At 49.1% G+C, this 12,500-nt stretch overlaps 1 protein-coding gene across 10 annotated transcripts in view; it reads left to right on the top strand.

Moving 5' to 3' along the window:
* CHES-1-like (Checkpoint suppressor 1-like) overlaps positions 1–12,500 on the top strand; it is a 101,119-nt gene that overhangs the window by 22,743 nt on the left and 65,876 nt on the right. The window contains exon 1 of one of the 10 annotated variants that reach the window (XM_086547587.1): positions 6,341–6,565. The exons of 8 other annotated variants lie outside the window; for them this stretch is intronic. In XM_086547587.1, the coding sequence (XP_086403713.1) occupies positions 6,528–6,565 (38 nt within the window). In that variant the 5' untranslated portion in view covers positions 6,341–6,527. Of the gene's footprint in view, positions 1–6,340; positions 6,566–12,500 lie in introns of those variants that run through there. One more of the 10 variants, XM_043005705.2, reaches the window with a different exon arrangement.

A 12,500-nucleotide genomic window follows, 5' to 3' on the forward strand; every position in this document is an offset into this window, starting at 1 on the left:
TTCTCGACCCACCCACCCTCCATCGCTCCCCCTCTCTCTCCCTCTCCCTCTTTATTTTTTTTTATATACCCATTATGCAATTATTCGCCCCCTCCCCCCTCTTTTTAATGCACTTCGGTCAAGTGGGACTTTTTAATTAGCGGATGAATTGTGGCGAGCAATTACGGGATTAAAGAAAGAGGCGAGAGACTTGATACATTGGTTTAGCAGGTGGGAGGGGAGGGAGGGAGGGAGGGGGAGAGGGGAAGGAGGTGAGGGCTTGAGAGAGCGAAAGGGAGGTGTGAGGGAGAGGAGGGGGTAGGGGGAGTGAATGGGGGTGACCGTGTGAGGGAAGAAGGGAGAGTGTAATGGGGCGAAAGGGAGTTGTGAGGTAGGGGAGGAGGTAAGGGGTGGGGGCGATAGGGTGGGAGGAAGGAGGGAAGGGAAGGGGATAAGGGGGCGAAGAATACAAGGAAATGGGGAGGGGGAATACAAGATTTTTAAACGGTTAAGCGTTCCATAGTGTAAGAGGAAGGAAGGAAGGGGAGTGAGTCATGGGTGATATGGAGAGAGAGAGAGAGAGAGAGAGAGAGAGAGAGAGAGAGAGAGAGAGAGAGAGAGAGAGAGAGAGAGAGAGAGAGAGAGAGAGAGAGAGGGGGGGGGGGGGAGAAAGGGAGAGGGAGAGGGAGGGAGAAAGAAAGAGAGAGAGAAAAATGCTGATGAGATAGAGGGGAAAGAAAGAGGGAAAGGGAGGGAAGGATGAGGATGAGCTTAGAACCCAATTCTTGCACTCAGGGAATTGCACGCTGGAATGGGGAAGTTGCAAAAGAAGAAAGACGCAGGTAAGTTACACACACGCGCGGGGAAGGGGGTGGAGGGGGCTTGCAAAGACTCAACGCAACATTTCTCCTCCTTTTTTGTCATTTCCCTCTCGTTTCCCCTCTTTTGTCTCTTTATTCCTCTGTCTCCTCTCTCCTTTATCCCCCTTTTCCTCATTTTTTTATTTCTCTTTTCTCTCTCTCACTCCTCAGTCGTCTCTCTTCTCTCTCTCCGTGCTTAATTTCCTTCTCTTTCCCCTTGTCTACCCCTCTCCCTGCCTCATGCTTCTCTTCCAACATTCCCCTCTCACTCCTCTCTCTTCTTTCCCCTTTCCCCGCTTCCTTTGCTTATTTCCCCCCTTTTACTCCTTCATCTTTCGTCCCTCCCCCTCCCTCTCCTCTTCCCTTTCCCAGCATTTTCCCCTCTTCCTTTCTTTGGCAACTTGTAAGACTCCGTACTTAATCAGTATTGTTACCTGAGCTATTCATTTCTTTTTTCTTTCTTTCTTTCTTTCTTTTTTCCTTTTTTTAGTGTTCGTTTTTTTCGTCTTCGCTCTTGCTGGTATGTCATTGATGCGGAAGTAAAGGTGTGATAGAAAAAAAAAATAGTGAGATTGAGAGATGGTGGGGAGGGAGATATGTTAATTTGTGTGTGTGTGTATGTGTGTGTGTGTGTGTGTGTGTGCGCCTGTGTATGTGTGTATGTATTATTCACTCACACACCCTTTCAAGCATTCAACGATTCAATCACAGGCACAGGTCAACCTATTTGACGTGCCATGCTTGCCGAGGGTAGAGAAAGTAAATAGGTTAGAGAGGCCAAGATGCTGATCGGGATGGACCTTGGGATGACTCGCGAATAGGAAATGGGTCCGGAGATGCCGGCAGTCTGGAAGTGACCCCGAGACGTTGGCAGGGAGGAAAAGGATCCGAAGGCATTGTTTGATCAGAGAGGGAGCCCCATATCGTAAGGAAAAGGGCCCCAGGATGTTGTTATGTTGGAAATGGACTTTCCTCCACATGCTGTCCGGAAACGTACAGCTTATACCCCCCCCCCCCTCTCCCCGTCCCCCTAAGACGCGTGTGTGATATGAAATATACCGGGATCATCTGTATGACACAAAATGGACCCCAGTGCGGTGCAAGATCCGAGTTGGACCCCAGTAAGTGTTGTAAGCAGGATAGGCCGGCCTGCTGATTCGCCGTGCTTGGAGGCCGCACGCTCTCCTCTCCCGGGGCGTATATTTAGCACGGAAATTGTGGGGATGGGGTGTGGGGGTTGGGGGGTACTCAAGAGACGCACGTGGAGGGGAGGGAGGGGGGGAGGGCGCAGGGAGGGGTCGTGTGGTCGGTCGTACCTGCGCCAACAGCATGGTGGAAGCCGGCCGGTGTCAGGGAGGGGTACGGAGGGAACAAGGGAGGGGGGGAGGGGTCATGGATGTCTGTGGGGTGGGGGGGGAGAATGACTCTCTGAGACGACGACTAAGATGTGGGTTGTGGGGCTGGGTTTGCGGATAAGGTTGGGGTTGGGGTCTGTTGTAAGGGGTTGGTTTCTTGCTCGTGTGTGTGTGTGTGTGTGTGTGTGTGTGTGTGTGTGTGTGTGTGTGTGTGTGTGTGTGTTCGTGTGTGCTTGTGTGTGTGTGTATGTGTTTGTGTTTGTGTTTGTATCCCTCATGTTTTCGTGCGAGTGTGTCTAATGTGTATGTTCAAGCCTATGTGCCCTTGTGCTTGTGTGCGTGTGTGAGTGTGTGCGCGCCTTAATATAGTTCTGTACGTGCATATTGGCATGTGTCACTATCTGCATGAGTGCTTGTGCCTGTTTGTAGGTCACTACTTATTCGTCTGCAGTGTCAAATGTGCATGGCGCATGACCCGAGAGGCAACGCATGTGGCATATGGTGTCACATGCAGACTCGTGCAAACTGTGCACATGGAGGGGAAAAGTGTACTTACACGGGATCAGAGACGTGCAGCGAACAGACCAAGACACAGACAGACGAGCATACGCCAGACAGACGCTCTTCCGACACCAGAGGAGGAGTAAGGAGACAGGGATTGGCCAGGGCAAGGCCTATGAATCGGACCGGCCGGGGGGGGGGGGGGGGCGGTGACACACACCCTTCCCCGCCCCGTGCCGGGCGTGCCCTCCCGTGCTGGTGGGTGTAGTGCTGCCACGCGTCGTCATGGCAACACCATCCGCGTCCCTTTTCTTAGAGGGAAGTGTATGTGTGTGTGTGTGTGTGTGTGAAAAAGAAAGAAAAGAGGGATGGGTTGGGAGGAGTGGGTGTTATAAAAACAACCGCCTTCTTCTTCTTCCTCCCCATCCTCCTCCTCCTTCTTCTTCCCCATCCTCCTCCTCCTCCTTCTTCATCCCCATCCTCCTTCTCCTCCTTCCTCCTCCTCTTTCTTCCTCCCATCTTCCTCCTCCTCCTCCTCCTCCTCCTCCTCCTCCTCCTCCTCCTCCTCCTCTTTCCGCCGCCTTCCGTAGTAAGATTTTGCTTGCACAAGAACCTCCTCTTATGCCCTTAATTTGCATGCGACCTCTCCCACGCACATACGGGTTGTCTGACCTTACTCCGCTTTAAGATGCACGCACGCAAGCACATGTGTGGATGGGATAGATGCTTTCTCTTTCTCTTGTGTCTATGTCTATGTGATGTGTGTATGTGTGTGTGTGTATGTATTATATATATATATATATATATATATATATATATATATATATATATATATATATATATATATATATATAAATTAGTGTATATATATTTTTTCCCTAGGAGTGATATATATAGGAAGGAAAGTTGTATCGTTTAGTTTATGTGTGGTATGTGGTATCATGTAGTGATTGAATGAGTGACAATCTCAGCCGGCTGTTTTTTTTTTTTTCCAAACGAAGGTTAGCTTGGCTGGCGTACATTTGATGTTCAATCTTGCTATTAGTTTAAAACACTCTGTTTGTCTTAATTGATTTGATATTATGACTATTTTTTTTAAATATCTCCAATTTTCTATTTTCTTTGTTAGTAAGCACTTTTTTTATAGCTCTTTAATCCTTAATTATTACCCCTGATACCTGCCTCCTTACTTCTTAATATCCGATTTCTTTGCTCCCAATGTATGTTTCCTATGTTTTCTGATGCCCATTTTCTCTCTGTTTTCTGATGCCCATTTTCCCTGTTTTCTGATGCCCGTTTTCTTTGCTCTCCGATTCCTATTTTCTTTGCGCCTTTAATATCAACTTTAATTATTCTGTGATGTCCGCTCCTTTTGTTCGCTGATGCCAGTTCATTTGCTCCCGTATACACACTTTATTTTCTCCCCGATACCCACATTCTTTGCTACTAGGTACCCACTTTCTGTCTTAGAATACCGGCTTCCTGATACCCGCTCTCTTTGCCCTCCCATTGAATCTTTCTTTTCTCCCTGATCCCTGATTCATTTGCTGCCTGATACCCTCTTCCTTGACTTTCTGATGCCCGCTCTCTTTGCTCCCTAATACCAGCTCTCTTTGCTCCCTAATGCCCGCTTTCTTTGCCTGATACCCGCTTTCTCTGCTTCCTGATACCCGCTCTCTTTGCTTTCTGATACCCGCTTTCTTTGATCCACGATACCAACTTTATTTCCTGCCTGATACCCGCTTCATTTGCTGCCTGATACCCTCTTCCGTGAATCCCTGATACCCGCATCCCGATACCCGCCCAATGACCTCTCGATATACATAATCAAGTGGACACAATCTCCACTTAATTATGAATGCACGCCGGGACACGACCACCAGCCTGGAGCCCGTTAATTGCCCTCTCCTAATTACTGCCACCGATACCTGTTAATTTCGCACCTGAGATTGTTGTAATTATCCTCCTCCTTATCCTCATTCTACGTGTCCTCTGGTTCTCTTCCTCTCTTGCTACAGTCCTATATGTTGCTTATATTTTCATCTCTCTTTTTTTTCTTTCTTTTCTCACTTCTCTTCTCTCTCTTCTCTCTCTTCTCTTTCTCATTATGTCTCTCTCTCCTCTCATCTCCTCTCCTCTCCTCTCCATTCCCCAACCCCCCCCCCCTCACTCTCTCTTGTTCTTCTTCTTTTCCTCCTTCTTCTTCCTCTTCTTCTTCTCTCCTCTTCCCCCACCCCCTCTTTCTCCCTCCCCCTTCCCCCCGTTCCCCATCCACCCCCTTCCCCCCGTTCCCCATCCACCCCCTTCCCCTACCTCCTCTCTATTCCACCACTTGTCCCGTCCCCCTCCCCCCTATCCCCGTAGAAGAGCTACTTATCAGAAGTAGAAAAGAGTTTTAGGGGGGATAGGGGGGTCGTGGGTAGGTGAGGAGGGGGGGGGGAGAATAGAAGTAACGTGTGACGTCATCAGGGCGGGCTGACGGAAGGCAATAGAAGAATATTTTGTCCGAAAGGCGGTAGTTAGATAGATAGATTGAAGAAAAGACGGGGGGGTGGGGTGGACAGATATATAGTTCGATGAATAGACAGTGTTTAATTAAGTAGATTTGATGGATTGTCTAATGGAATCATATGAACGAACACGCATACTGAATATGATTTGAAGAAAGACAGAAAATAGAAACAGGATGAAGGGATGAGAAAGTGCAAAGAAACGGAGAGAGACGAACGGCGGAAGAAGAAGAGAGCGCTGACGAAGAGACGAATCAGAATTAGAGAAGGAAGAGGCTTGAGGAAGGGGAGGGGAGACAGTCGGGGTAGGAGGGTGGGTGGGGGGGGTATGGAGGTGCCCATATTTTGGTCATTGGCACGAGTTTGGAAGGGGGTTATGGGTGGAGGGTGGGAGGGAGGGAGAAAGGTCAGGCTGGATGGGGCGGAAGAGGGGTAGGTGGGGGATGGGGAAATGGGGGAGGGAGGGAGGGAGGGAGGGAGGTGGTCTATGTGGCACAAGGCATCACAAGACATGAGGCGTATGTGCATGGGCGTTGGAATGCGGTCAGAGCGCGGAAAACCTGTTTTATCATTACAGTTATTATTCTGAACAGTATTATTTTTATTTTATTATTGTTATTAGGATTGTCATTAGTTCTTATCATTAATATTATTGGTACTACCAGTTGCTGTTATTCTTTTGCTATTCCTCGACCATCACCCGCCGAGATGGACGGAACCCCATTAGATATCCGCAGAATACATTGGCACCGTATGACCGCCGCGGTATCGGAGCCGCAAGGGGGTCAAATAGCCGTGCGTTCGCTTGCGTTAAACATTTGAACGGAAGAACTGACGCGTCAGGATGCAACATATCTATCGCAGATGGAGATTCGGATCAGTCACCCACCACTACCTCGTCCAATGCCGCCGCCGCCGCTACCGCCACCGCGAGACGTTGATGCTGGTGCCGGTGCGGTGTCTCCATCCCCCCCACTCTCTCTCTCTCTCTCTCTCTCTACGAGAGATGAGTGCGGCGGCGGCGGCGGCGGTGCGTTGCGGGAGCGGTCCGTCGCTATGGCAACCATGAACATGGCGGAGGGACCACGACGCTGCCCGCTCGCGGCTGGGCTCAGCTCGCCTGGCCCAGTGTGACGTAGTTGCTTGGGTGGCTTCGGTGGAGAGGGACGGACCGTGAGAGAAATTTATTGTCGGAAAGAGTTTTAAGCAGTTTGTTTTTTTTATTTATTTTTATTTTTTGCCCTCGGTCTTTTTAAGGGGGATTGTTTCCCCCCTTCGGAGGCACTGCTAGTCTAAGTTTCGCGGGACAGTGGAATGGGTGTATGCGGTCCCCCAAGTGGAATATGAAAGACACGAAAAGGTAAGCAAGTTTCTTCTTTCATTCCTTCTCCTTGCACACACACACACACACACATACACACTCGTTCTCCTTCGTAAGATAAAACCGAGATTAGTGAGTGAGTGAGTGAATGAGTCTTTTGTAAGGGAGTAAGTGTGTTTGTGTGTGTGTGTTACGTGGCCACAGATGAGTCCCGACTGTTATGGTTTCAGCGGGTCACCGCATGATCAGCTGTTGATGGTGTTGGGGAATGCTCGCTCTCCCTTTCCGCCCTTCTCTCTTCTGTTTCTCCCTGGCTTCCTCTCTGTTTGTGTTTTTTTCAATTTCGTACTATTATGCTTCTCTTCTCCCTCCGTCCTTTCTTCCTCTGACTCACTCCCCTTCCCCGTCCTTCGCTTCGTCCTTGTTTATGTCTGTGCCTCCCAATCGAGAGAGAGAGAGAGAGAGAGAGAGAGAGAGAGAGAGAGAGAGAGAGGGGGGGGGGGCGGCAGTGTCACATGGTGTGGTTGGTGTTACAGAGCCGGCTTGGAATGCTGAGTAGAGTGGAGGTGGATGAAGTTAAAGAGGGAGATGAAGAGTAAGGAGAGGAGGAGGAGAAGGAAGAGTCGTTGAGAGAAGACGTGGAGGTGCCGAAAGAAGTGGAGGAAGATGTGGAAGAAGAGGAAGAGAATGTGGAGAGGTGGAGAGGGTGGTGGAGGGAAGTTGAGATCTTCGTGTTGATGATCTCGGCACTTTTAGTGATGGGCATGAGCCGTGGAACAGGGAGAACGATGGTGCAAGTGGATGTAGAGAGGAAGAAGAACCAAAGGGAAGGGGGAAGTGGAAGATGAGGAGAGGGAGAGGAAGAGGAGGAGGTGAGGAAGAAGAGAGGAAGAGAAGGAGGAGGAAGATCTAAACATTAGAGATAGTATGACAAGTAAGAATATGAAGGGAGGAGAAGTGCGAAGAATAATGATGACGATGGACAAGAGTTGAAGGAGAGGAGTGAAGAAGGGGAAGAGGAGGGGAGGGAAGGAGGGCCGCCGCAACAGCAAGGCGAAGAGCTCCGCTGTAACGCCAACACAGCTGATCTCTCGATGTATTTAGAGTGCGAGGTGACGATCAGGGCCACGCAATCCCCCCCCCCCCTACACACACCCCTCCATACCCTCACTCACGCACTCACTCACTCACTCCTCTCGTCTTCATCCACCCTCTCCTGTCTCCTCCTCTTCCCCCTTTTACCTCTTGATACACACTGTCTATATATCTGTCTGTTTCCCTATCTCTTGATCTACGATCATCTCTCTCTTCTCTTTCTCTCCCTCTCCCTTTTTCTGTTTATCATTCTCACGCTCTTACTCTCAAATTTCCCCCGTTCCCTCTCCCTTCCTTCCCCCCTTCCCTCTCTCTCTCCTCTTCTCTCCTCTCCCTCTCTCTCTCCCTCTCTCCTCCTCTCTTTCTCACTCTCTCTCTCTCTCCATCTCTCCTCCTCTCTCTCTTCTACTCTTTCTCTCTCCTCCTCTTCCTCTCCTCTTCTCTCCCTCCCTCTCTCCCTCTCTCTCCCTCTCTCTCCCTCTCTCTCCCCTCCCTCCCTCCTTCTATCTCTCTCGCCCCCTCGCCTTGTACTGGAAGCTGCTTTGATTTAAGACACTAAAGTTTTTTTTGAAGGGTCTGGAGAGGATTGCAGGCTTGGCGTCCTCTTCTCCCACGTTGCTGTTTTGAAATCATTTTCGAAGAATTTTTTATTTTGTGGTTCTTCTCCTCTGTATCTCTTTGCTTGTTTGATTGATCTCTTGTTGTCTTAGGTCATCGTGTTCCTCTTTTGATTTACCTCTCTTTTTCCCTTCTCTCTCTCTCTTTTTCTCTCTCTCTCTCTCTCTCTCTCTCTCTCTCTCTCTCTCTCTCTCTCTCTCTCTCTCTCTCTCTCTCTCTCTCTCTCTCTCTCTCTCTCTCTCTCTCTCTCTTTTGTCCAATGATCTTTTTATTTTTATTTCTATTTGTCTTTTTTTTCTTGGCATTATATTTTTTTCTCCTGCTTACCCTCTCCAATACGTGCGGTTCCCGGCTTATTTCAAGCATTAACTAGCGTCAATCGTCAATTCTCATTTATTCTCCCCCCTCCTTCATTTCCTCTTTAACCCCTACCCTCTGCCCCCCCCCCTCCTCTTAATTCTACCAATATCTTCCCTACTGTCTCTTTTCCCCTTTCTTTAACCCTCATCTCGCCCTATTCGTTTCCCTCAACCCCCCTCACCCCTCTCCTTCCCCTTTAACCCCCCTCCTCTCCCCTTTCTCTCCTCTCCCCACCCATTTCTCTCCCGTCAACCTTTAAACCGTCTCCTCCTCTCCCCTTTCTGCCTCCCACCTCCTCCCATACTCCTCTCCCCCGCTTGCTTCTCTGCTCCCCATCCCCTTCCCCTCCGGTTATCCCCTTTTCTATCCCGTCTATTCCCCTTGCTCTCCCCATCCCCTCCCTTCCCCTCCTCTTCTCTTGCTCCCCCCATCCCCTCCCCTCCCCTCCTCTCCTCATGTTCCCCCTCCCCCTTCTCCCTCCTCTCCTCATGCTCCCCCTCCCCCTCCTCCTTCCCCCTCCTCTCCTCTCCTCGCCTTTCCTCTCCTCTCGCTCCCCCTCCCCCTCCCCCTCCCCCTCCCCCTCTCCCCTCCCCCCGTAATCGGAGCAGTTAAGATAAGGTGCGGGCAGACAGGTGAAGTACTCGATAAGAACCAAATGAAGTTCAGTTTGTTTTGAGTGTGGATATTTTGTTCGGATTTCTATTTTACGAAGAGGGGGGTGGGGGGGATGGAGGGCGTTACATGTGTTTGTGTGTCTTTGTTTATTTGTCTATCTGTCTTGTCTTTCTGTGTGAATTGGTTGTGAGGTATCTGTATATTGATGTGTTTGTTGATACCCAGCTGCGCTTTTGTACGTGTATGTGATGTGTGCGTGGGGGTGGGGGGTGCGTGTGTGTTTTCCTGCATGGTGACGTGTGGCTCCGTGGCATCCATATGTGCGTGGGTGTGCCTTTGGAGTATGTCTTTGTGTGTGTGTGTGTGTGTGTGTGTGTGTGTGTGTGTGTGTGTGTGTGTTTTCCGTTCGGTGGTGTTCAAATGCGTGGGTGGAATCGATGGAAGGGTTTCACAGGCGAGACTTGGTTGATTGGTGGCTTTGATATGTGTTCGTTCGGTTGCTGATTTTGTAAGGAGAGAGTGTGGTTATCTGGTTGCTTCCTTTCGGCTCCGTTCGTTTCCTCTGTGTGTCTTGTCTTGTGGTGGCGTCTGTCTGACTGCTCTCTCCCTTTCTTTCTCGTTCTCTCTTTCTCTCTCTTTATCCTTTTCTTTCTCTTTCTCTCTTCCTCTCTCTTTATCTTTTTCTTTCTCTTTCTCTTTCTCTCTTCCTCTCGCTATAAAAAGAGATGAAAAAAGATACAAATAACAGACGAAGAGATGAAGGAGCGAAAGAGATAAAGGAAAAATGAAGAAACAGAAATTAGAAAAAAATAAAAAATGTTGGTACACAATCATCATCATCTTCTATTTCTTCTTCTTCTTCTTCTTCTTCTTCTTCTTTTCTTTTTTTTCCGTACTTCTGTCTCGCGCGTTATCGTTCTTATCATCGCCGTCCCGCTTATCTTCGGGTAGGTCGACGTACGTAGCTTATTAAATGGTGATACGTGAATGTTCCACGTGATGAGGCAGTTATTTGATGTTTGATTGATAATGGGGGGATGTGGGTTGGGGGGTAGGGGGGTGAGGGGGATGGGAAGGAGGAGTGAAGGAGAAGGGTTGGGGCTTGTAGTGTCTCTTTTTTCTGATGTTCTCTTTCTATTTTTACTTTCACTCAATTTCTTCTTCTCTTTCTCTGTCTGGCTCGCTTTGGCTTTTAGGCTTTTTCTCTGTTTTTTTTTCTCTATCTCTTGTTTTTTTCTCTCCCTCCCTCCCTCCTTTACTTCTTCCCTCCCCCCCTTTTCTCTTTCTCCTCTCCCCTCCCCCCTTCCCTCCCTTCCTCTCTTCCTCTCTCTCCTTTTCTCCCTCCCTCTCTCTCTCTTTAAAACCTTGATGGTAGGGGTCAGAGAGACGTGTTATTGTGTGCAGTGAATGTTGTTATTATTGTTCTTTTTCTTCTTGTTGTCATACTTGTTATTGCTACTTTTATTGCAGCTGTTATTTTTGTTAGTAATAGTAATAGTGGTGGTAGTAGTAGTAGTAGGAGTAGTAGTAGTAGCAGCAGCATCAGCAGTAGCCGGAGTCTGAATAGCACTTACACATTGTCAGTGGCATGAAAAACAGTGCCGTCTTTTTCCACTCCTGTTATCAAGAGCCACCTGTTTATATTACTGTTGTTGTTTTTTATTGCTATTTGATAGCCGTTATCTCATTCACTTCTCGTAGTTGGCGTGATGGGATGAGATTTGTTGTTGTAGTTTTTTTCCTCTGTTTTTTTTTTCTTTCTTTTTTAATGGGTTGGAGAATATTAGTGATTAAGGGTAGATAAGAAGAGAGTTAGAGAGAGAGAGAGAGGAAATGTGACGGAGGGAGATATAGAATAATAACCATTGCACAAGACAAATGAAAGAGCCAGGAAAAGATTAAGAGCGAGATAGAGGGAGAGAGAGAGGTAGACAGACAGACAAACAGACTGCGAGACCGGCAACAATATGGCGAGAGAAAAGAGAGAGGGAGAGACCGAAACCGAGACCGAGACCCAGATCCAGACCGGCAACAAGAGAGCGAGAGAAAATAAAAACTAAAGCAGGAGCGAAATCAAGTGAAAGAGAGACCGAAAGCACGGGAGCGAGAGAGCGAGAGAGCGAGAGAGCCGAGTCAGTGGCGACAGCAATGAGGCTGCGATGACCTTGGCTTTGTTTACGTTATCGGGTGTGATGTGGAGGTGAGCCGAGGTGCTCTGTGCGTGCGTGCGTTTGTGCGTTTGTGTGTGTGTGTGTGTGTGTGTGCGCGTGTGTATGTATGTATGTGTGTCTGTTTGTGCGTCTATGTTCGTCTGTCTGCCCATCCGTTCGTCTGTCTGTCAGTCTGTCCTTCTGTCTGTCTGCCTGCCTACCTGCGCTGCTGCATCCTCCGCTGATGATGCTGTGGATGCTGAGGCGGGGAGAGTTCTTGCCTCTTACTTTCCCGATCTTCTTTCTCTTCCTCCCATCTTCCTTCACTCTTGGCCCTCATTGCTCCCTCTTGTTCGTCGGCTTTGGCTGTGTTGGGAGTGCCATACAGGTGCGTTTGTCTGCAGGAGTTGCGCTCTCTATCTCTCTCTTTCTCTTTCTCTTTCTCTTTGTTTTTCTCTCTCTTTATTTATCGATTCCCCTTTCCCTCCCAACCCCTCTCCTTCTGTCCTTATTTCCTTCCCTCTCTCTTTCACTCTCTCCCCCTCCCTTTTTCCCTCCCTCCCTCCCGCCTTCCCCCCTTGACCCCGCCCCACCCCACCCATCTTCCTCATTTGCCCGCATTCGTAATTCCTCTCCGCCGCGCCTAATCCCGGAAAATATTAAATGGATGCATACCTTATCGACGCCGTTTTCTAAGCTCGCCTTATAAGGCCAAGGTGCCACGGGACAGGAGCCATAAGAGTGCCAGCCTCAGTGCCACCCCCGCCCGCAGTACCCCCCCCTCCCGCCGCCTTCCCCCGCCTTCCCCTCCATCCTCCACCTCGCATCCTCAGTGATTTACGCCCGGGGCGCTGGAGCGTTTTGTTGTTGTTGTTGTTGTTTTTGTTTTGTGAGTGTGACGGATACATCACTTGCTAAAGGAGTGTGTCCGTTGGAGTTGGTTTCGTTATGGACGGGGATGGGGAGGAGGTAGCTTTGAGAGAGAGAGAGAGAGAGAGAGAGAGAGAGAGAGAGAGAGAGAGAGAGAGAGAGAGAGAATGTGGTGTGCTATTGCGCGTGTGTTTATGTGTGTGTTTGTATCTGTGTAAACACCTTTGCGCCGGGGTGTGTGCAGTCAAGTCTTTTGGTGACTTGCG

Source organism: Penaeus japonicus, unplaced genomic scaffold (genome assembly GCF_977035675.1).
Source record: "Penaeus japonicus unplaced genomic scaffold, GWHDUDI00000001_assembly GWHDUDI00000019, whole genome shotgun sequence".
NCBI lineage: Eukaryota > Metazoa > Arthropoda > Malacostraca > Decapoda > Penaeidae > Penaeus > Penaeus japonicus.